The sequence below is a fragment of the Bombina bombina genome, chromosome 1, assembly GCF_027579735.1.
Source record: "Bombina bombina isolate aBomBom1 chromosome 1, aBomBom1.pri, whole genome shotgun sequence".
NCBI lineage: Eukaryota > Metazoa > Chordata > Amphibia > Anura > Bombinatoridae > Bombina > Bombina bombina.
The window spans coordinates 1,243,087,389-1,243,113,666 of record NC_069499.1 but is presented as its reverse complement, the minus strand read 5'-3'; the positions used below and the strand labels follow the sequence as shown (position 1 = coordinate 1,243,113,666).

The 26,278-nt window shown below is 38.0% G+C and overlaps 1 protein-coding gene across 1 annotated transcript in view; it reads right to left on the bottom strand.

The window, feature by feature from the left end:
• HSD17B2 (hydroxysteroid 17-beta dehydrogenase 2) overlaps positions 1 to 26,278 on the bottom strand; it is a 117,617-nt gene that overhangs the window by 3,113 nt on the left and 88,226 nt on the right. Inside the window, exon 4 of the mRNA XM_053694867.1 lies at positions 333 to 470. Within this exon, the coding sequence (XP_053550842.1) occupies positions 333 to 470 (138 nt within the window). The remainder of the gene's footprint in view (positions 1 to 332; positions 471 to 26,278) is intronic.

Sequence of the window (26,278 nt, the reverse complement as noted above, 5' to 3'; positions counted from 1 at the left end):
TCAGTTTGTTTGGATTTGAAAGCTTGTATTGTGTGGCTGTTTTAGGGTCTCAGGTATTGGAAAGGACCTTGACGTGGTACCTGAGCTTGTCCCATTTGGCCAGATGCGGTGACTAACCTTTCCATTTTTGCTTTTAAATCTTAGCTGAGAGCTTGTAAGTGAGTGCTGGGTTTTCTCTGTGTGTTGTATATATATATATATATATATTTATATATATACATACATACACACACACATATACATATACACACACACATATATATAACACACACTCTATGAAAAAATCTTTACGCTCTCAGCTGGTTTTATAATGTGTTGCAAGTTATACCTACTTGTTTTGAAACCACTAGGATGAATGGTAGATACTTTGACCCCCCACTTGAAGAGATCCTGCCTCATTACTGCAGAGAACATAGAGAGAGCTGCCTTTGATGCTCCATAAGCTGCAAATCCAGGAATTGGTGTGTGTCCTAAATATAAATAAAATATAATTACCATACACGTTTTCTTGGGAGTAGTGATAACAAAACTCGGTTTGCAGAGATACAGCATAGGTATAGTGTATAAGAATTCTTCACCCTTTAACTGCTTACGATGGCTGCAATAAAAGAATCCTGAATAAGCTGTAACTCCCTCAGGCAGCGAGGGGGGGTTAATACTTGCTACAGACCCTTGAAAGTCTTTCACAGAAACTCAGCAATCCATAATGTTTTTTATGTAAACCATAGTAGAACACTAAAGCACAGGAAAGATAAAGCACAAAATGCAAAACGATGCATTTAGAATGATGAAAAAAAAAAAAAAACACATGACTTGCTAATTTCAAATTAACTGAAATTTTGCGAACAATGCAGTAACACAGCAGACAAGGTCAGTAGTCTAGTTGTTTGTATAGGAGGAATTGTAAGCAGCAGTAAAAGTAATCCTCTTATGCCACTTTACAGATCACTAGTATTGTCTTTATAATTGTCATTTGTACCAGATCTGCACACAAAGGGTACATGGTGTAAAACATAAAACATATAGAAAGACTTCATATCTGTCGCATAGAAAATATTAAACTTTCAAGAATAGAAAAAGGAATTTAATAAAGGTGAGGCCAAAAGCCTTTGTCAAAACACTAGATCAAAGTTTCATGATCTCAATAACTTAAAGGGACATTAAACACTTTGAGATGCTAATATAAAATGATAAATTGTATATAATAAAACAACTCTGCAATATACTTTCATTATTTATTTTGTCCTCTTTGCCTGTAATTCCATTCTGAAATTGTGAGCATTTCAGTTCCTGTTAGAAATGGAAGTGCAGAACACTGTTAAATCCAGCACAACCATTGGCTGCACACTCTAATGACCTATGTATAACTGTCCCTAATTGGCCACAGCAGAGAAGGTAACACAAGTTACAACATGGCAGCTCTCAGTGTTTTATAGGCACTAAAACTTTACACTTATTTTGTCACTTTTTAAACAACTAATGAAACTTTAAAAAATACATCTACATGTTAGTCATGGACTAATCTTTTCTTTGAATGCATCATTCTATCTAGCATGTCTTCAGTGTTTAATGCCCCTTTAAGGAGGGATTTGTAGAATCACTTACTTACAGAAAGTTTGGTAGATTGATGGAACAGAACTCCAGTAGAGGTGGATAAATCTCTTAAAGGCAACTGAAGGTATGTAATATGCATTAAGTTTTTCTAATAATTCATTTAACTCATACTTTGGAAAAAAATATGGGCATATTTTTTGCGCCTTATGGTCCAGTGTCCAACTATTCCTCATTACATGATGAAAACTTGTTGTAAAGAATGGCCCAGATTTATGAATTGTGTGGTAGTTAAATAAAACGGACTCTCTTGTTACAGCATATAAATAACTGGTTGTTATTGTAGGATTTATTTACCATGTGTGAAAACAAAGATTATTTGTATTTAATTGTCTCAAAAGCTTTTGGAGGAGTCACTAGTGCTGAAGAATTTTAAGTTTTTCTTTCAAAGAACTGTTAAGAACAGAGATGTAAATCCCATTTGAAATGAATAACTTGCTAAAGGTCTCGGTGACCTTGAATGTAGCTCTTTCACTTCATTCTGCTGTGCATGTGGTTAGAAAATACAACCACATGTAAGGCTCATTGTATAAAAAAATCCTTTTATCTAATAACAGCAAGCCACAACATGAATATCCACTATATATTAATGAAAGCATGAGTTAGTCAGCGTGAACTTCTCTTAAAGAAGCATTTTCTTTAATAAACTATTTCAAGTGGTACTTTTTAAGTCATCTAAGTGTTGTCAAGATACATTGACCCTTGCAGTGATACAGAAACCATTTATCTGATTTTTAAGACTCCAGACAGGATTAGTTAGTCGATACAAAATACTTGTGACTTTGAGGATTTATTTTTCATTATTGTGTAGTATACTGCTCTACCTGGTACAGCAAAGGTACAAACCCTTTATCCAAATTGCTTTGGACTAGAAAATTGATGGATTTCAGCACACTTTTGTATTTCTGAATATTTATATATTTGCATCTGTAAAATCTGTAACATGGGACAATTTGGAGTATAAAAACATCATATGGCAATTTGAACCTGTAAATGTTTTGGAAAAAGTGATGCTATATATACCCATGGCATATTTGATTAGATGGCTTTCATTAACTTCAAGATATAATAGCATATTATAGCATATAATAACAGAGTAAATTCAATAATTGCTCTTGGTTATCAAATGCACTGATTTTCTTATTCCACGTGTAAATGAGAAGTTTTGAATTAGCAATTACAGTCACATAGTTTTTCAGAACTAGTTTGTCATGCTGAGTAATTGACTTTTTGATTATTTAATTAGTGAACTAATGAGCTCATTAATTAATAACAGAGATGTAAAGCTTGTCTTTAAAGTGCTGATTGATCCATTGACTAATGTCATTTGAACACCGTTCAAAAAAACAATACTTCTAAAACAGGGCTACAGGATCACAATGAATATTGTGATCATACTGTCAATCTATGTCTTTTCTAAACAGCCATCACATTTGATAATAAAAAATATTTGAGTCAAATAGGCTTGCATGTTTTTTAATCTAGTTTAATGCATCCATTTAATTAAGAGGTTCCTGAAAATGTTCAATTAATTAATGTGACAAATAAATTGTTTAAAGGGACATGAAATCCATAATTTGTTTAATAATTCACATTCACCTAGATTACAAGTTTTGCGTTCGTGTTTTAACACTGAAAAAATAGCTATTTCAGTGTTAAAACAGTAGGGAGCCATTACGTCTTGTCGGTATAGCTGTACCGCAGGCATTTTAGCCTGTAACGCAACGTCAGTCTCACACTCAAAAAATGCATGATGGATTTCCATAGCGCTGCCATTACAAGTTTTGCGGTGAGGCTAAAAAGCTTGTGTTCCAGCCTATACTGACACGATCCGTTCCGCAATCTGAGACCAGTAGTTATGAATTTTGCACCACAAAACTGTTACACAAAACTCATAACTAAACTGTTACAAAGTACACTAACACACAGAAACTACCTATTAACCCCTATTCCGCCACCTTACCGCATCGCAAACAATATAATAAAGTTATTAACCCCTAATCTGCCGTTCCTGACATCGCCGTCACTAATAAAATGTATTAACCCCTATTCTGCCTCACCCCGACATCACTGCCACTATAATAAAGTTATTAACCCCTATTCCCCCACACCCCAACATTGCCCACACTATAATAAAGATATTAACCCCTATTCCACCGCTCCCTGACATCGCTGCCACTAAATAAAGTTATTAACCCCTAAACCTCTGGCCTCCCACATCACTTACACTAAATAAACCTAGTAACCCCTAAACCGACAGCCCGCACATCACAAAAAACTAAATGAACTATTAACCCCTAAACCTAGCAACCCCCTAACTTTAAATTAAAATTACAAGATCCCTATCTTAAAATAAAAATAAAAAAAACTTACCTGGGAAATTTAAAAAAAAACTAAGTTTAAACTATAAATTAAACTAACATTACTATTATACTACAATTAAAATAACTATCAATTAAATAAACTAATTTACACAATAAAAAACAAAAAACTACCCCACAGCCTATTTTGCCTCGGGCCCCACAAAAAAGAACGGAGTGGGGATACTACTAAATGCAAAAATGCCATTCCAAATGACTCAGATAGAAAGAGACCCAGACGGCAGATTCCTCATACTGATGGGCAATTTGCACAGACGTCTGATAAAAATAGTGATATCTATGCCCCCAACCACTCCCAAGTTACCTTCCTGAATAGGATAGCTAATAAGCTTCTAGAAAATGCAGACATGTGTGACAATCCTAGGAGGTGACTTTAACACTCCCACGAACCCTACCTTAGACACATTAGACAGCAACTCCAGCACTCCCTTAAGGGCTATAAAAACCCTAAACAAGGTAATCAGGGAACTAGCCTTGCATGATATATGGCGTACACTACACCTTACAGCGAAATATTATACATTCTACTTGCACCCGCACAGGAAGTACTCCAGAATAGATTATCTCTTCACAGACACTACAGGGCTCACAGTCACAAATAGCTGTGCCATCAGGTCAATAACATGGTCGGACCATGCCCCAGTAAGTTGCTCAATCAAATGGCCCAATACCCCAAACACACCATACATCGGGAAGCTAGATGACACACTACTAGACAACCCCAATATTAAATTGGATATACTTAAGGAACTTGAGGAATACTTTGCACTAAATTCGACGGACAGCATTCAAAACTCCACAATAAGGGAGGCACATAAATGTGTCATAAGAGGCGAGCTAATCAAACTCAAAACTAGAATAGTAAAACAAAACAAGGAGCATTACAGGGCATTACTCGCGCAGGTCACAGAAAAGGAGCATGCCCATAAGCAGAACCCAAGCGATGCGCTACTACAAAAAAGGCTACACCAAGCCAGGGCAGAACTCTTGCACTTCCTACAGGAAGAGCAACAGAGGCAAGCATTAATATTATTGCAGCAGTTTTTGAGCAGGGAAACAAAGCGGGAAAACTACTGGCTCATGCAATAGCTCGTAAAAAGACTAGCGCATATGTGCACACGCTGATAGATTCTCAGGGTAATGCCAGGGCAGACAGCGCGGCCATCGCAAATACATTTAGGGAATATTATAGTGCTCTCTGCAACCTGCAGACAACAGGAAGTACACCAGCAGGCACTCTACATCACACAGAGCGAAAGCTTGCAATTCAATAATATATCATGGGACCAAACACACAAAAATTATTCAGAGAAGACTCTGAATCGCTTGAAGCCCCAGTCACAAGGGGGGAAGTCTCACGAGCAATCAAAGACTAGCCCACTGGGAAGAGCCCAGGCCCAGATAGCTTCAGCCTGAAATACTATAAAACCTTCTCAGGAGAACTGGCACCACGGTTACTAGAAGTATTTCATCAACTTCCCAACTCACAATCCCTGCCCAAATCTATGTTAGAAGCACACATTGCTGTTATTCCAAAACCAGGCAAACCATCATATAGGCCTGAAAACTACCAACCTATATCCCTTTTAAACTCTGACGTCAAAATCCTAGCCAGAATACTAGCAAATAGTTTAAATAAATTAATGCCTCAACTAATATCCACAAATCAAATAGGATTTATCCCAGATTGGGAGGCTCAAGACAATACGCTCAAAGTACTACAATTGATCACGCACGCCAATGTCAAAGTCATCCCATTATCCTTAGTATCAACAGATGCAGAGAAAGCGTTTGGTCATTTATACGTCATACATTATATAAATTTGGCTTCAGAACCAGATTTATCAATACAGTATTCTTGATATATTCAGCTCCAAATGCCAGGGTTAGAGTTAACGGTACATTATCAACCTCCTTTTTAATAAATAATGGATGAAAAAGGGGTGCCCCCTGTCCCCACTCCTGTTTGCTCTCATGATAGAGCTACTTGCTAGTAGAATACAAGATAATCCATCAATAAAGGGAATCACAGTAGTGAAAACAGAGCACAAAATAGCGATGCATTGGGGGCCTTTGTGCCTGGATGTGGGGTTTGTTGCCCGGGGGTCCCTAGAGTGTGGGGGGTCCTGTGAAGGGTCTTTCACTGTGAGGGACATGTAGTGTGGGGTCTGGCCCTGGAGGTTGGGGGCCCAGTCTCTGGCCCTTAATGTTAGAGGCCCGGGAGGTTGGGGGCCTGGTGGGGGCAGGGCAGGGCGGCTTCCATTTTCATTTCTATTAATTTGAATAAATTTGGGTCATTTTGAGACAATGGGGGCCTTTCCCTAACTTTTACCCATGGGTCCTGATTGGTCTCAGTCCGCCCCTGTTATAAAGTATATTAATATAACAATGTTTTTTGTGCAAAGCTGGGGAATGGGTAATAAAAGGCATTATCTATTTTTTTAAACAACAAAAAATTGTGTTGACTGTCCCTTTAAGGTGCTTTGGAACTATTGCAGGTCAGAATTTCACATTCAAGCCTGCTTCTTACAATGTCCACTACCTCTGAGCTAGCGGAGAGCAATCACCCCTAACACGCTCACTCTGAGTGATCGAGAGGCCCTTCCATCACACGAGGGAATGGGGGCAGCATTACACACTCTGAGTGTGTAATGGTACAAATGTACAGCAGATGAACAGAGACCACTGACCGTATGCTACAAAGCCATGCAGACAAGTTCTCAAGTTGAGGACCCTTAGTCTCCATTGAGAGGCTTTTTCAGTTTTCTAGGCAATTTAAGAAACACTGATGTCTATACATTATTTTATATATTTCAGGGTAGGAGATATATATTTATTTATGTTGCAACAACTCTACCCCATGAAATTACGGATGCTGTAAATGTGTCTTCACAGAATACAACCATTTAATGGTTGCTTGCATATGTATAGATTGCTGGCAAGTAGGGGAGCCAGTACTAGTCCAAATACATGATAATTTACTGAGCAGTAGTATGTTAAAAAGGCATTGGTGCATATATTAAAACATGTAACGTCATTTGAGTCCAGAACTTTACTTATTAAGAATTCTGTTAGCTCACCTGGGGGAGCTTCACAAATGCAAATCTGCTAAATAAACAAAGATTACATCCCAAGAACATGAGACGTAAAAACTATTGGAAAACAGGTTGCACAAGAATTGTCATTTTCTCACTGCAAAGTGAGTAAGAACATGCTAGTCGGTTAGTTTCAGACTAAAGGATAGTGGCACAGCCCAAAGAAGTGGCGCAAAACTGGAAAAAAAAAGGATTCATTATGAACCGCTTCACTTTCCCGGGAACTTCCAAGAGAAACATAAGAATTTTTAGTATTTTTGGTTACACTTCATTTAAACAGAAATAGAGCCTGTTTTTTTTTAATCTACCTATTAAAACTATATTTTTTTTAGTAGACAAACCCAAGGTATTGATCTTGGCCCATTTTAGTCCATACACCCTAAATATTTGTGACAGCAGAGTTTTATTTCATGCCACTGTTTCGCTGTGAAATGTGTTCATATTTTTCACTAACTTTGGGTTTCTCACTGAAATTATTTACACACAACTACTGGAGTCATAAGACAAATGGTTGAAAAGGGTTCTCTGGGAACCCCTATGTTCAGAAATAGCAGATATGCTCAAATGCACATTTAGATAGAAGAAAGCACTCACTGGACTTCAGCATTCTTAGAACCAACAATAATTTATTTGTGACGTTTCGGGACAATAAACGTCCCTTCCGAAGGTCAGAGGAAGGGACGTTTATTGTCCCGAAACGTCACAAATAAATTATTGTTGGTTCTAAGAATGCTGAAGTCCAGTGAGTTCTTTCTTCTATCTACCTTATGATTATTCCTACAGAGCACCCTGGCGGATGTTGGAAGTTGGTGAGAGTGCACATACCTCCCCTTTGAAGATATGGCTATATATATATATATATATATAATATATATATATATATATATATATGAAAAAGTATAGAAAAAGACAGGCGCACAGAGGCACACTTCGTGTAATACGTTCACAATCAGTGTATAGATAGCAGTGGGGGAAAAAATCTGCGCTCACCTGGTGTACCCTCAAGTAGTGAGGTACTTTAAATGCACTTCTGAAGGTATACTCTGTTTCTTTGCAACCTTCCTATTTGTCCACGCTTCTTCAGTGGTTGATACGTCTCCAGCAGGTCACTGTAGTCCGTTGCCGGTGGAATAGGGGGTGAGGGGATATTATATGTATAGGTGTAGGTATTTGTATTTACCAATTAACAACACTATACAGTATAACAGAGTGTAAGACAAAAGATTTATTATGTTTAAAAAGACAAAAGTTCCTCTTTAAAATTCAGTAGGACAAGTAAAAGTACAAGTATACAAACACACAGGACAAGAGCCGTAGTACAGACAGGTAAACAGATCCTTATGTAAAGGCCTGTTTACAAGTTCAGACTAAATTGCTCAACATATAAAATACAGTATAAAATACAAATAGGGAGCACCAAAGGTTTGACTCTGAGCTGCCTTACTAAATTAATAGCATGGCAGCTGAGTACCTTATGCAGCTCCGTGTATGCTGTGCACTCAGTGCGTGCAAATGTGACGTGTGGTGGGGGGGCGGAACCTAACGTGTTTCATAACCAATGGGTTACTTCATCAGAGGTGTGGGCCGCCCCCCAACCTAGCTCTATAAATGCGTGTGGCTGTGGCTGATTGGCCAACTATTAGCCCCTCTATTGCCATTTTGGTTATGGGCAAGGGATCCAGAAATCGTAGTTTGTTATAGTATACTACTGGGATTTATTAATAGTTTTACCTATGTAGTGACAGTATTCATATAATGTCCTTTTTTAGGTTGATGGTATAATAGTATATGGTTAGTACCTGCGCTCAGATTTGCTTAGGTTTAAATGCCATTACGCATTTGTAGATTCAGGTATCAAACACAACAAAAGGATACTTAAAAGAACAAGGTATATAAAAATTGGGTACTAATTGTTAAATATTAAAAATGAGAATATTAAAATTAAGAAGCATATAAATTACTTGATATTATCAATGTAATCCCAGATATATACAAAAGAAAAGAAAACATTGCTTAAAATATATAAATAAATATAATATAAAATACATATTGTTTTTTCTTTTCTTTGTACCTCATGTGATTCTGTGCTTTTTTTATATATATATATATATATATATATATATCTATATATATATATATATAATATGCATCACTTTACTGACCACTTGTTAAAAAGGGGGAACACAAAGGGGGAATAAAAAGAGGATGAAAGGGGGGGGTAATGATGTAAAAGAACCCCCTGATTGTGAACATATTACACGAAGTGTGCCTCTGTGCGCCTGTCTTTTTCTATACTTTTTCAGACAATCGAGAGGAACCTCACCCTGCGGGGGATCATCTTTCTACTAGACGGGCTGCCTTTCACCCATAGCACACGAGAACTAGTTTTGTGGACTATATGGAATACTGTACACCCACAGACTGTCCATCTAAATAAGACTGCTTGCTACACAAATTGTATATTGTCTCATACACATATGTATATACATCTATATATAAAATATTTATTCTTACTAGTGGATGAGAATACATATTGGGACCAGCAGATTGTATATATACTTTAAGCGCTGATTAATTTTGTTTTTTGTATCATTTGGGGTATACATTTGGGCCAATAGTGACCTAGAGTGTTATATCATGTCATCAGCAGCTGAAGAATCCTCCATATGTAATTTTGGAATCTATTTTGATCCAATTAGTAAAAAAAGAACCTTGTCTGTAGATTTGCAAGGAGACACAAACACCAGTAATGTTCAGAAACCAGTTAACCCTAGAGAACTATTTAAACAGGTGGAAAAATTAAGCAAAATTCAGATAAAGAATTGGTGCGATATAATAGGACTAGAAACCTACCTGAAAGCTGGGGTGATACCTAAAGGCCTGATGCTAACAAAAACGGCCATATTTAACAGTACAGACATAGAACTCATCACAGAGTGGGAAACGGTTTTAGAAGAAAGCTCAAACTAATTGATGCGAATTATAATCAGATTTAGAGAGGCCAACCTAGACAAGGTTACTGCAGAATTACATAAGCTACGTACTTTATTGTTATCCTTCAAGGGAGATACATACTATGACAAACTAGATAGCGATATAAGAGAAAGAATGAGTAAATTAGAGAGAGACTTAAAACTCAAAAAGAAGAAAAACGAGATCTGCAGAGAAAAGCTAGCGAACAAACAGGAAATATTTAAATTGAGACTGATGTACCATTTACACCAAATACACCGGGAGGTAATGAGACACCTAATACACCACTCACAACAACAAATACTCCTTGTAATACTCTATATAATGATGTAATTAGGAATAATCATCTAAAAAAGACCAATAATTCAGGTCTGAGAACCCCCAAACAAACAAATATTAGATTTGAATTTCCACCTAGAGAATATACTCCGAGACAAAATAGGGGTAATACTATAAACAGAGAAAATTATCACCAATACTCAGACCATAGAAATGAATCTTATAGATTTGAAAGAGACAATAGTGATGGAGCATATCACTACTCTAGAGGCAGAGACCACTCTAGGGGTGGTAGAAGAAATTATAACTACAGATCCAATAGGAATAATCAGAATTCATGTAGCAACCAGGGGTGGAATGATACAAGGGTAAACCAAAATTCTACCTGGGAACAACAGCCATATGACAATCTTAGAAACAGAAACAGCTATAATGATAAGGGTTTTCACGACAGACATCTGACAGACAAACCAAGAAATGTAGAGATACAGAGAGAAATAAGGCCCCCACCACAACAACACATACCCTTAGAATGGAGGCAACCACAAACACATATAGAAGGAAGAAGAGGGAAAAGACACATGGAAGAAGAAGAGGATGTAGAGCTGGAAGAAAATTCCAGCTTAAAAAGACGCAGGGAAATGAGACACTAAAGGAAGAAACCATAAAAATCTTCAACTTATCTACACATAAACTCAGTTTAGAGGAAACAAACCTATTAAAAAGAGGGTTGTCTTTTGCACCTACACAAAAACCTAATCCATTTGATTTATTTATCGATATAAACAAATTTGTACGCAAACTGACACTGGTCAGACATTTCGAAAAAGAGAAAAAGACACATATAACCGACAGCCTCACACAATCAGACTTAGAAACATTAGAGGCCCTAATAGATTTAGAGAATGGGAATAACTACCCTCCTCAAATAGAACTCACTAGTGATTTGGGATCAGAATATGACTCAAACTAATTAAGTATAATTAACAGTGGCTGTCAGGGATTTGGCTTGCTTGCTCTGTACCTTTAATTATCTGCCATGAGTCATCAAGCCCTGCCTACCAAGGTGATAAATCAGCTGTGTGTACAACGATCAGTGCTTAGTATTTTGTTAGCTAAACAGTATAGCAGCAGCAGCACTGAGCTTTATTACTAAACCTCTACTTGATTTATTGCCTAAATGAAGTCTGTTTTTGGAAAACTTTGCAACATTGTTTCCATTGAAGGGATTCAGTTTGTTTCAACCACGCTGAGCTATTTCAGGTACTACCAGGAGACAGCTGATTGAACTGTGACTTTCTAACCTCTTTCTCTGCAATCAACCGTTACCTCCTGCTTCACAATCTCACTGTATATATTTGCACCGCAATGTTATTTGACCTTTGGAAGGTTATCACAGATCCGTAGAAGCCGATTCAGCCATCTGGAGAACTCCTCCCTCAAATTCCTTTGACTTTCAGCAGCCTGTCATTTTTTCTCTGCAGCAGTGAAAAGAGCACAGAAGCATTCAGGGTAAAAGTAACATCACTCGTCCTGTCCTGAATTTCTTAGTTAACATATTTGTGCTCTGACCTCAGTCACCTGAAGCTTGTATAAAACCCTGCTGTGTGTTAATTACTGCTTACAAGGAATTTGAATTAGCTTTACCTCTCAGCTAAACTTTGCAATTACTAATAATATCATACAAGTGAATCTTCTCAGACACTGATACCTTTACAGAGACATTCTCTCAGTAGCATACTGTCTTTTATATAATTGGTTTCTCAGAATAAATTCACTCTCACAATCCTGATTGTACTTCAACATCTCTGTGCAATCACATACTGAAGTGAAACAAGTCAAACACTGTGTGTAATATCATTTTCAGTCAATATCTGCAGTTGAGCTTCGAAAAGAAATCCTATTCCATTACAGTGGCCTACGAACAAAGTCCATCTTTTTCCCTTTCCAATCGCAAGGAAAATATATAACTATGTTTAAAGATAGGGTTATCCAAGAGTGTATGGCATTGTGTAGTAATTGACAAACAAGGATAGGGTACAGCGCTAGACCAAAAACCTACTTAGCCTCACTATGGTAATTGTCTCCTCCCCAGACAATTCAAAAAATACAAATCATAAAGTGGTGGATATAGGAGGCGCTATATAAGCTGTAGGATATATAGATATGAGTTCAAGTTAACAGTATCGTTATCAGCCCTAGAAAATCCTATTAAGACAAAGTGTCCGTTAATATATATATAAATACAATATATAAGGTAAGGAGACTGTTGGCAGACACTTGAAAGGAGGTAAGCGAGCCTCCTGTTCAGTATATTTGACTGCCTATACTACTGAGAGAACGGCAAGGAAGGGACTTACACCACCTTGGGCTCTATTTCAAATAGCGAGTGACTGAAGGTTTAACGGCTTCTTTCGGGGGCACTAACCCGAACGTCTTAGATTTGGAGTATTTACTCTAACCCACAGTGTCATTCTGAAAAAAAATTTTTTGGGGATCCCCATAAAAGACAGTGAGATTAGAACACCAGCTATTTTGGTGTTCTCCAACAGCTATATATTGTGTCTTTGATATCAAGAATCTGATATGCGGTGTAAAGTGTGAATGATTTAACCGGTTTTGTTTTATGTATGTTTGAGTGTTATATGAATTTTATCTGCTGATTCGATTTTTTAACGGTAACTCTGATTTAGCATCGATAGTTTGTATTTTATTGAATTATCACAACTTCATTAAATTTCACTTTGATTTTACTTTGATATTAATTATTGTATTTATATATATTAACAGACACTTTGTCTTAATAGGATTTTCTAGGGCTGATAACGATACTGTTAACTTGAACTCATATCTATATATCCTACAGCTTATATAGCGCCTCCTATATCCACCACTTTATGATTGTGTAGTAATTACAAGGTCCATAATCATAACATGAGTATAAGAGAGAAAACTGTGTTAAAAACACTAATGGATAATGAACAGGTTGTGATTCGGGAGGCTGACAAGGGAGGAGGTATTGTCATTTTAGACAGGAAAGATTATCTAGAGGAAGCTAATCGCCAACTCTTAGATGAGAATACATATGTGACCCTGAGAAGTGACCCTACACCCATACTTTTGAGAACATATATGGAACACAGAAATTATGGTTACCAAAGTAGAGTACTTTCAGAAAGAGAGAAAATATCTATCGAATGATGAACCTAAGATGGCAATCTTTTATTATCTACCGAAAATCCACAAGAGCCTAACAAAACCACCAGGTAGGCCCATTATTTCAGGAATAGATTCAATTACATCTCGACTATCTGAATATGTGGATTGGTTCTTAAAACCTATGGTACTTAATCTTAAGTCATATCTTAGAGATACCCCCATCTCCTTCAAATTATAGAAGGGTTAGAATGGAAGCCCACGTATAAATGGGCCACTCTCGGTGTAACAGTATTGTATACATCTATCCCTCATGACCAGGGGATAAGTGCTGTTAAGAGATCATTAGACAATGCAAATCAGATTGTTCCTGATCAGAGAGACTTTCTATTAGAATCCATTAGGTATATTTTACAGAACAACTACTTTAAATTTGAAGGTAAATACTACCTGCAAAGTACAGGGACAGCCATGGGCACAAAATTTGCGCCCAACTTTGCAAACTTATATATGGGTATATTTGAGGAGGATATGGTCTATGACAATTCTGAGTTTAAACATAAAAATGTTGTGTTTTGGCATTGGTTCATAGATGATATTCTGGTCATTTGGGATGGAGAAATAGATTCATGGGATATGTATGTACAAGAGCTAAATGCTAATTGCATGAATCTCACTTTTACACAAAGACTAGAAGTTTCATCTATTGACTTTTTAGATGTTACTCTATATGTATCAAATGGGAATATATGCAGCAAGCTTTATAGGAAATCTACTGATACTAATGGCTATCTAGATGCATGGAGTAGCCATCATCCGAAATGGATAGAAAATATCCCATTTGGGCAATTTCAGAGATTGAGGTGAAACTGCACAGACATTAGTAACTTTGAAATAGAGGCAAAATGTCTTAAAGAAAAGTTTACTGAAAAACATTATCCAGCAAAAACTATTCAAAGAGCATATGAAAAAGCAACTAAACTAGATAGAAAAACATTATTACACTGTAATAATCAACAAACACAAGCATTACCAGCACCTGATACATCAAAGGTGAAATACAAAAGAGATACCAGAATTAATTTTGTCACAACATTCAATGAGGGTCACTGGAAGATCAAAAACATTCTACAGAAAAATTGGTCAATATCAAAAAATGACCCAATATTGAAAGACACTATAGGTAACAGACCTCATGTCACGTATAAGAAAAACAAAAATCTAAATAATTTCTTAGCCCCTAGTGACATACAAAAAAACAAAAAGACTGAGAAGCAAATTAAAGGTCAGATTACTAATGTACAAAGTTTTTTTAAGTGTGCAAGAAAAAATTGTGTGTGTTGTGCACATACACACAGAAACAAAACATTTAATAAATTTATAGATTGTGGGAAAAATGGAGAAAAATATCCAATCAAAGGTCTACTGAACTGTAAATCTGATCATGTAGTTTACATGCTGGAGTGCACTTTCAGTACCCCAAAAAGGTACATTGGACGTACGACACAGGGTCTAAAAATCCGCTGTCTAGAACATATGAAAAATATTGAAACAGGAACCCTCAAAAATCCTCTTATTAACCATTCTACAAATATTCATGGTAAAAATAAGAATTAATTTTTTATTAAGGCTATAGAACAAGTGCACCAAGGCAAGCGAGGAGGTAGTAGACTTTTGGAATTACGTAAAAGAGAGACTGTTTGGATACACAAATTGGGGACCTTAGAACCCAATGGATTAAATAGAGATATTGACCTAGCAGCCTTTTTGTAATTATTCACTTATATGCCTCTGGGGGTTATTTTACATCATTACCCCCCCCCCCTTTCATCCTCTTTTCATTCCCCCTTTGTGTTCCCCCTTTTTTAACAAGTGGTCAGTAAAGTGATGCATATTTTATATATATATATATATATATATATATATATATATATATATATATATATATATATATATATTATATATTATAAAAAGCACAGAATCACATGAGGTACAAAGAAAAGAAAAAACAATATGTATTTTATATTATATTTATTTATATATTTTAAGCAATATTTTCTTTTCTTTTGTATATATCTGGGATTACATTGATAATATCAAGTAATTTATATGCTTCTTAATTTTAATATTCTCATTTTTAATATTTAACAATTACTACCCAATTTTTATATACCTTGTTCTTTTAAGTATCCTTTTGTTGTGTTTGATACCTGAATCTACAAATGCGTAATGGCATTTAAACCTAAGCAAATCTGAGCGCAGGTACAAACCATATACTATTATACCAGCAACCTAAAAAAGGACATTATATGAATACTATCACTACATAGGTAAAACTATTAATAAATCCCAGTAGTATACTATAACAAACTACGATTTCTGGATCCCTTGCCCATAACCAAAATGGCGATAGAGGGGGTAATAGTTGGCCAATCAGCCACAGCCACACGCATTTATAGGGCTAGGTTGGGGGGTGGCCCACACCTCTGATGAAGTAACCCATTGGTTACGAAACGCGTTAGGCTCCACCCCCCGCCACACGTCACATTTGCACGCACTGAGTGCACAGCATACATGGAGCTGCATAAGGTACTGAGCTGCCCCACTATTAATTTAGAAAGGCAGCTCAGAGTCAAACCTTTGGTGCTCCCTATTTGTATTTTATACTGTATTTTATATGTTGAGCAATTTAGTCTGAACTTGTAAACAGGCCTTTACATAAGGATCTGTTTACCTGTCTGTACTACGGCTCTTGTCCTGTGTGTTTGTATACTTGTACTTTTACTTGTCCTACTGAATTTTAAAGAGGAACTTTTGTCTTTTTAAACATAATAAATTTTGTCTTACACTCTGTTATTCTGTATAGTTTTGTTAATTGGTAAATACAAATACCTACACCTATACATATAATATCCCCTCACCCCCTATTCCACCGGCAACGGACTACAGTGACCTGCTGGAGACGTATCAACCACTGAAGAAGCGTGGACAAATAGGAAGGGTGCAAAGAAACAGAGTATACCTTCAGAAGTGCATTTAAAGTACCTCACTACTTGAGGGTACACCAGGTGAGCGCAGATTTTTTTCCCCCACTGCTATCTATACACTGATTGTGAACTTATTACACGAAGTGTGCCTCTGTGCGCCTGTCTTTTTCTATACTTTTTCAGACAATCGAGAGGAACCTCACCCTGCGGGGGATCATCTTTCTACTAGACGGGCTGCCTTTCACCCATAGCACATGAGAACTAGTTTTGTGGACTATATGGAATACTGTACACCCACAGACTGTCCATCTAAATAAGACTGCTTGCTACACAAATTGTATATTGTCTCATACACATATATATACACATCTATATATAAAATATTTATTCTTTCTAGTAGATGAGAATACATATTGGGACTAGTGATGTCGCGAACCTAAAATTTTCGGTTCGCGAACCGCGGACTCGAACTTCCGGTATTGTTCGCGAATGCGCGAACCGCGCGAACCACCAATGAATTCAATAGGCAGGCGAACTTTAAAACCTACAAGGACTCTTTCTGGCCACAATAGTGATGGAAAAGTTGTTTCAAGGGTCCTAACACCTGGACTGTTGCATGCTGGAGGGGGATCCCTGGCAAAACTCCCATGGAAAATTACATAGTTGATGCAGAGTCTGCTTTTAAGCCATAATGGGTCTAAATCAACTAACATTCCCAAAGTGGCTGTCTCAAAACATCCCGGACAGAAGATAGATTGATAGTGATAGATAGGATAGATATACATAGATTGATAGTTAGATAGAATCGATAGAAGAGAAATAGATAGATTTGTTAGATATATAATTACCCTAATAAATTCTAATAATCAAACATGCGTTCTTGGACCCAACTAGCTTGTGTCAATTAGTACTTTTCTTAGCACTTTAATCCCTGTTCCCCCCCCCCTATCGTGGGAGTTCTATATGGTCTGCCAGATTACCCTGAAAAATTATAATAATAAGACATGTGGTCTGCTACCTATTTTAACGAGGTTGTGTTTTAAGTACTACCATTCTTAGCACTTTAATCTCTGTAACTCCCCCTATTTGGTGAGGTCTATACGGCCTGGATGATTACCCATACAAAATATAATAATAAGACATCTTCTCTTGGTCTGCGACCCATGGTAACTATGTTGTGTTAATTAGTAATGTCCTTCGCATTTTAATAGCTGTTACTCATACTCACCCTATCGGTGGAGGTCTATATGGCCTGCATGATTACCCTTACAAAATATAACAACCAAACATATGCTCTGGGACCCATGGTAAGTAGGTTGTGTTATGTAGTACTGTTCTTTGCATTTTCATACCTGTTACAACACCAAATGGTGGCAGGTCTATCTGTCCTTCATGATTAGCTGCACCCAAACCCAAAAAAAAGCCGAGTGGTCTTAGACTAACACCCATGGCTAACTCTGTTGTTTCAATTAGTACTATTCTTAGCACTTTCATCCCTGTTACGGGCGGTCTACATGGCCATCATGATTAGCCGAACAAAATACTACAATCCAACCTTTGCTCAGTCTTCATAGGCCCTTCATTGTCTGTATTTTGATAGTACAGTTCTTATTATTTTTATAGCTGATACAACACCGAATGTTGTCAGCTCTATATGGCCTGCATGATTAGCTGCACCCAATACAAAAATAAATCCAAGCGGTCTTGGATTAACACCCATGGCTAACTCTGTTGTTTCAAGTAGTACTATTCTTAGCACTTTCATCTCATCATCCCTGTTACTTCCAGGACTCTCGGTGGTGGTGGTCTACATGGCCATCATGATTAGCCTAACCAAATACTACAATCCAACCTTGGCTCAGTCTTCCTAAGGCCCTTCATTGGCTGTATTTTGCTAGTACTGTTCTTATTACTATGATGGTCTACATGGCCATCATGATTAGCCTAACCAAATACTACAATCCAACCTTGGCTCAGTCTTCCTAAGGCCCTTCATTGGCTGTATTTTGGTAGTACTGTTCTTATTAGTTTAATAGCTGATACGACACCGAATGTTGTCAGCTCTATATGGCCTGCATGAATAGCCGCACCCAAAGCCAAAAAAAAGCCAAGCGGTTTTGCACTAACACCCATGGCTAACTCTGTTGTTTCAAGTTCTACTATTTTTAGCTCTTTCATCTCATCATCCCTGTTACTTCCAGGACTCTCGGTGGTGGTGGTCTACATGGCCATCATGATTAGCCTAACCAAATACTACAATCCAACCTTGGCTCAGTCTTCCTAAGGCCCTTCATTGGCTGTATTTTGGTAGTACTGTCATCCTTTTGAATAAAAGATTACAGTAAAGGCATTGATTTTAGAAACCCACAGATCATTATTTGCAACCGTGAATTTAGAAAAAAAAATTGATTACACAGCCGTGACACTTATTTATGCTCAGGCCTTTTTAATACGAGGGTCCCGGAGCCTCAACCGAAACAACAGCATGAAAGAGGAGATATGTCATCCTTTTGAATAAAAGATTACAGGAAAGGCATTGATTTTAGAAACCCACAGATCATTATTTGCAACCGTGAATTTAGAAAAAAAAATTGATTACACACCCGTCACACTTATTTATGCTCAGGCCTTTTTAATACGAGGGTCCTGGAGCCTCAACCGAAACAACAGCATGAAAGAGGAGATATGTCATCCTTTTGAATAAAAGATTACAGGAAAGGCATTGATTTTAGAAACCCACAGATCATTATTTGCAACCGTGAATTTAGAAAAAAAAATTGATTACACAGCCGTGACACTTATTTATGCTAAGGCCTTTTTAATACGAGGGTCCCGGAGCCTCAACCGAAACAACAACATGAAAGAGGAGATATGTCATCCTTTTGAATAAAAGATTACAGGAAAGGTATTGATTTTAGAAAGCCACAGAAAATTATTTGCAACCATGAAATTAGACAAAAACATTGATTAGACAGCCGTGACACTTATTTATGCTCAGGCCTTTTTAATACGAGGGTCCCGGAGCCTCAACCGAAACAGCATGAAAGAGGAGATATGTCATCCTTTTGAATAAAAGATTACAGGAAAGGCATTGATTTTAGAAACCCACAGATCATTATTTGCAACCGTGAATTTAGAAAAAAAAATTGATTACACAGCCGTCACACTTATTTGTGCTCAGGCCTTTTTAATACGAGGGTCCCGGAGCCTCAACCGAAACAACAGCAAATGAAAGAGGAGATATGTCATCCTTTTGAATAAAAGATTACAGGAAAGGCATTGATTTTAGAAACCCACAGATCATTATTTGCAACCGTGAAATTAGACAAAAACATTGATTAGACAGCCGTGACACTTATTTATGCTCAGGCCTTTTTAATACGAGGGTCCCGGAGGCTCAACCGAAACAACAGCATGAAAGAGGAGATATGTCATACTTTTGAATAAAAGATTACAGGAAAGGCATTGATTTTAGAAACCCACAGATCATTATTTGCAACCGTGAAATTAGAAAAAAAAATTGATTACACACCCGTGTCACTTATTTATGCTCAGGCCTTTTTAATACGATGGTCCAGGAGCATCAACCGAAACAACAGCATGAAAGAGGAGATATGTCATACTTTTGAATAAAAGATTACAGGAAAGGCATTGATTTTAGAAACCCACAGATCATTTATATGACCCGTGTAATAGAAAAAAACATTCATTAGACACCGGTTACACTTATTTATCCTCAGGCCTTGTTAATACGAGGGTCCCGGAGCCGCAACTGAAACAACAGCATGAAAGAGGACATATGTCAATCTTTTTGAATTATAGATTACAGGAAAGGCATTGATTTTAGAAACACTGAGATAATTACTTGCAACCGGGAAATAAAAAAAAAAATTGAACAGACACCCAGTACACTTTATTATGCATAGGCCTTTTCAGCAGAGGCTCCAGGACCCTCAACAAAAACAAGAGCAGGGAGCTGGGCATAGGAGTACAATGGAGTGTGACAATAATAATCTGAAGGTGAAGATTGCATAGTTGTGGCATTTTAATTTTGTTATCGTGGGAACTTAGTACTTGCAATGACCTTGCTCTGGTGAATCCATATCGCAAATGTGTTATTTAAGGCACTGTTTGTCTATTTTTTTTAATATCAGCATTTGTTAAATGAAGCTCAACTTAGGCTGGTGAGAAACGACCTTTCTTCTGGCTGTTTGCAAATGTTGTGGCTCTGGACAAACATGTGAATAAGGGGCCATCAGCCATATTCTGCACGCAACCCCTTTGATGATTGACGATAAACATGTGTCACCTGCAAGCAGAGCTCGTTACTTCTGTCTAAATCATCTTCCTGGTATGGACAGGCCACTGTTTCCCACAGCAAGTACGAATTTTGAAATACAAGATTGTCTTGAGTATGGTAGGAAACCAAAGTTTATTTAATTCAGTACTATCTATCACCACAAAAAATGAACTTCTTGAAGCAACAAAAATGCCAGCAATTTCATGTGCTTATGGATGACAAGGACGTCATGTCCTTTGGTGCACAGAGATGGAGACGATTTTTGCCCTCCCTGTACACTACCCAGATGTCTCAAACATCACCAGAAACACAATACAGCCACTCTTGTGAAGTTCCTGGTGTTCCGGTAGCCATCTCTTTGCGCTCCTAAAGGAATACTTTATCAGTGTTTTTGTATACATCCGACAACAGCTTCGGAGACTGTGGTGACGCACATGTTATTTACTGTTGTTCCAGCTGTGGCAATATCAATTGGCATGAAAAAGTTAAGATTTGTGGGTTGTGGAGCCTATAGCTGTTAAAGTAGGACGTGTGTTTGAGGAGCTCCAGGTCTTACAAGTTACTTTGGAGTTAGTTTTCAACCTTAATTTAATTTTCTTTTTGGGATTCATAGTCACACTTTCTGGGGCTATCCAAGAGGAGCCTGGTAAAAGCAGTAGTAGTCACCCCTTATATCAACGGGTACGGAGACCTGTTTTTTGCGTTTCCAATAGTGCGCCGTACCCCAAACTAATCCTGAATTAAAAAAAAATAATTAAAATTTGGACTAGTGATGCACATTTTATGCACGCTGTGGCAATTGCATTTGCAATAAAAATAATCTGCTAACAACAACCACTACCTACGACCACACCTGACTCCTGAAGTCATGCTTCAGTTATTAAGTCAAGTTAAATTAATTTTTTTTCTTTATTATGCGCAGCAGAGGCTCCAGGACCCTCGACAAAACCAGCAGCAGGAAAGAGGACATATGGCATCCTTTTGAAAAAAATGATTATAGGAAAGGCATTGATTTTAGAAACACAGAGATCATTAGTTGCAACCGTGAAATCACAAAAAACTTCGATTATACACCAAGTACACTTATTTATCCTTAGGCCTTTTTAGCAGAGGCTCCAGGACCCTCCACAAAACCAGCAGCATGAAAGAGGACATATGGCATCCTTTAGAAAATTAGATTACAGGAAAGGCATTGATTTTAGAAACACAGAGATCATTAGTTGCAACCGTGAAATCACAAAAAACTTTGATTATACACCAAGTACACTTATTTATCCTTAGGCCTTTTTAGCAGAGGCTCCAGGACCCTCCACAAAACCAGCAGCATGAAAGAGGACATATGGCATACTTTAGAAAATTAGATTACAGGAAAGGCATTGATTTTAGAAACACAGAGATCATTAGTTGCAACCGTGAAATCTAAAAAAAACATAGATTATACACCCAGTACACTTATTTATCCTTAGACCTTTTTAGAAGAGTGTCCCGGAGCCTCAACAGAAAGAACAGCATGAAAGAGGACATATGGCATCCTTTTGAAAAATAGATTACAGGAAAGGCATTGATTTTAGAAAGACAGAAAAAATTGTTACAAATGGGAAATCTAAAAAAACATTGAATAGACATCCAGTACACTTCTTTATCCTTCGGCCTTTTGAGCAGAGGCTCCAGGACACTCAACAAAACCAGCAGTAGGAAAGAGGACATATGGCATCCTTTGTGAAAAAAAGATTATAGGAAAGGCATTGATTTTAGAAACCCGGGGATAATTTGTTGCAACCGTGAATTTGAATTAAAAAAAAAGATTGGATGGACACCAGGTACAATTCTTTATCCATAATGCCTTTTTATAAGAGGGTCCAGGACCCTGAAACAAAAAAACAGCAGGAAAGAGGACATATGGCATACTTTTGAACAATACAGTAAGAGTACAGGAAAGGCATTGATTTTAGAAACCCATAGATAATTTTTTGCAAATGTAAATTTGAATCAAAAAAATGATTCGATGGACACCCAGTACACCACTTTCTCCTTAGGCCTTTTTATAAGAGTGTCCTGGACCCTCAAAAGAAACACCAGCAGGAAAGAGGACATATGGCATACTTTTGAAAATTAGATTACAGGAAAGGCATTGATGTTAGAAACACAGAGATCAGTTATATGACCCGGGAAATAGAAAAAAAACATTGATTGGACACCCAGTACACTTCTTTATCCTTAGGCCTTTTTAAAAGAGTGTCCCGGAGCCTCAACAGAAAGAACAGCATGAAAGAGGACATATGGCATCCTTTTGAAAAATAGATTACAGGAAAGGCATTGATTTTTGAAAGACAGAAAAAATAAGTTACAACTGTGAAATCTAAAAAAACATTGAATAGACACCCAGTACACTTCTTTATCCTTCGGCCTTTTTAGCAGACGCTCCAGGACACTCAACAAAACCAGCAGTAGGAAAGAGGACATATGGCATCCTTTGTGAAAAAAAGATTATAGGAAAGGCATTGATTTTAGATACCCGGGGATAATTTGTTGCAACCGTGAATTTGAATAAAAAAAAAAGATTGGATGGACACCAGGTACAATTCTTTATCCATAATGCCTTTTTATAAGAGGGTCCAGGACCCTCAAACAAAAAACCAGCAGGAAAGAGGACATATGGCATACTTTTGAACAATAGAGTACAGGAAAGGCATAGATTTTAGAAACCCATAAAAAAAATTTTTTAAAATGTAAATTTGAATAAAAAAAATGATTCGATGGACACCCAGTACACCACTTTCTCCTTAGGCCTTTTTATAAGAGTGTCCTGGACCCTCAAAAAAAACACCAGCAGGAAAGAGGACATATGGCATACTTTTGAAAATTAGATTACAGGAAAGGCATTGATGTTAGAAACACAGAGATCAGTTATATGACCCGGGAAATAGAAAAAAAACATTGATTGGACACCCAGTACACTTCTTTATCCTTAGGCCTTTTTAAAAGAGTGTCCCGGAGCCTCAACAGAAAGAACAGCATGAAAGAGGACATATGGCATCCTTTTGAAAAATAGATTACAGGAAAGGCATTGATTTTTGAAAGACAGAAAAAATAAGTTACAACTGTGAAATCTAAAAAAACATTGAATAGACACCCAGTACACTTCTTTATCCTTCGGCCTTTTTAGCAGACGCTCCAGGACACTCAACAAAACCAGCAGTAGGAAAGAGGACATATGGCATCCTTTGTGAAAAAAAGATTATAGGAAAGGCATTGATTTTAGAAACCCGGGGATAATTTGTTGCAACCGTGAATTTGAATAAAAAAAAAGATTGGATGGACACCAGGTACAATTCTTTATCCATAATGCCTTTTTATAAGAGGGTCCAGGACCCTCAAACAAAAAACCAGCAGGAAAGAGGACATATGGCATACTTTTGAACAATAGAGTACAGGAAAGGCATAGATTTTAGAAACCCATAAAAAAAAATTAAAATGTAAATTTGAATAAAAAAATGATTAGATGGACAGCCAGTACACCTCTTTCTCCTTAGGCCTTTTTATAAGAGGGTCCTGGACCCTCAAAAAAAACACCAGCAGGAAAGAGGACGTATGGCATCCTTTTGAACAATAGAGTACAGGTACAGCATTGATTTTACAAACCCAGAGATCATTTTGGTCAATTGTTAAATAGAAAAATAAAAATGAGTGGCCAACCAGTACACCTCTTTCTCCTTAGGCCTTTTTATAAGATGGTCCTGGACACTCAAAAAAAACACCAGCAGGAAAGAGGACGTATGGCATCCTTTTGAACAATAGAGTACAGGTACGGCATTGATTTTACAAAACCAGAGATAATTTAGGTCAAATGAGAAATAGAAAATAAAAATGAGTAGACACCCAGTACACCTCTTTCACCTTAGGCCTTTTTATAAGAGTGTCCAGGACCCTCAAACAAAATACCAGCAGGAAAGAGAACATATGGCATACTTTGGAACAATAGAGTACTGGTACAGCATTGATTTGTGAAACCCACAGATAATTGTTTGTAAAAGTGAAATAGCACCAAAAACCATGCTTGGACTCCCACTCCAGGTCGTTCACCTTCAGCTTTTTTATAAGAGGGTCCAGCACCCTCAACAGAAACAACTGCAGGAAACACCACCACATATGCCATCCTTTTGCACAAGCGAGTACAGGTACAAATTACTTCCATTGTCAGAAACAACCTTGCCAATCTCCAGTTGGTGCGGAGTCAGCCACTGATTCACCTGTGCGCTCAGGGCGGTCAGGAGTGCTGGTGCGGTGTGACTCTCCGCTTTCAGGCAAGTCAACCCCAAGACGGCGTGACACTGCCGTACCCGGGATGTAGCATAGTACCTGGGGAGCTGGGGGGGTGCCATAGATGTGGAGCAAGACACAGAAGTTGAAGAGGACTCAGCCGAGGAAGAGGTTATGGAAGAGGATGGAGTAGGAGGAGTAGAGGAGAGGTAGCAGCAGGCCTGCCTGCAAGTCGTGGCGGTGTCACCAACTCTTCTGCAGAGCCACGCATTCCATGCTTGTCAGAAGTCAGCAGGTTTACCCAATGCGCAGTGTAGGTGATATACCTGCCCTGACCATGCTTTGCAGACCAGCTATCCGTGGTCATATGGACCCTTGCCCCAACGCTGTGTGCCAGACATGCCATAACTTCCTTTCTCACAACAGAGTACAGGTTTGGGATTGCCTTTTGTGAAAAGAAATTTCTGCCAGGTACCTTCCAATGCGGTGTCCCAATAGATACAAATTTTTTGAAAGCATCAGACTCCACCAGCTTGTATGGTAAAAGCTGGCGGGCTAAGAGTTCAGACAAGCCAGCTGTCAGACGCCGGGCAAGGGGGTGACTTTGAGAAATTGGCTTCTTACGCTCAAACATGTCCTTGACAGACACCTGACTGTGGGCAGATGACCAGGAACTGCTACGTAAGAGAGACTGAGTGGAGGATGGTTGAGAGGGGGCAAGGAGGACAGCACTGGTTGACGTGGCTGAAGATGCTGGAGCAGGAGGAGGAGGGCGGCTTTCACTTTGTGTGCTGCTTCTACTCATGTGTTCTTCCCATCGGCCTTTGTGATGGGAGACCATGTGCCTTCGCAAAGCAGTTGTACCTAGGTGGCTGTTGGACTTCCCACGACTCAGTTTCTTTTGGCACTGGTTGCAAATGGCATCGCTGTTGTCAGAGGCAGACACACACAAAAAATGCCACACTGCTGAGCTCTGCAATGACGGCATTCTGGTGGTGGCAACAGCATGCGTTGATGGGCGTCGGCGGGCTGTCTGGCTGACCCCTGGTGACGATGCATGCTGTCTGACTGTGCCACTAGCTCCTTGAGACAACCTCCCCATGCTTCCAAATCGTCTCCTCCTCCTCCTCCTCCTCCTCCTCTCTGTCTCCCCATCTGAACTTTCCCCCTCTTCTTCTTCTCTTCTAGCAGGCACCCACGTGACATCCACCGACCCATCATCATCAACCGCTTCAC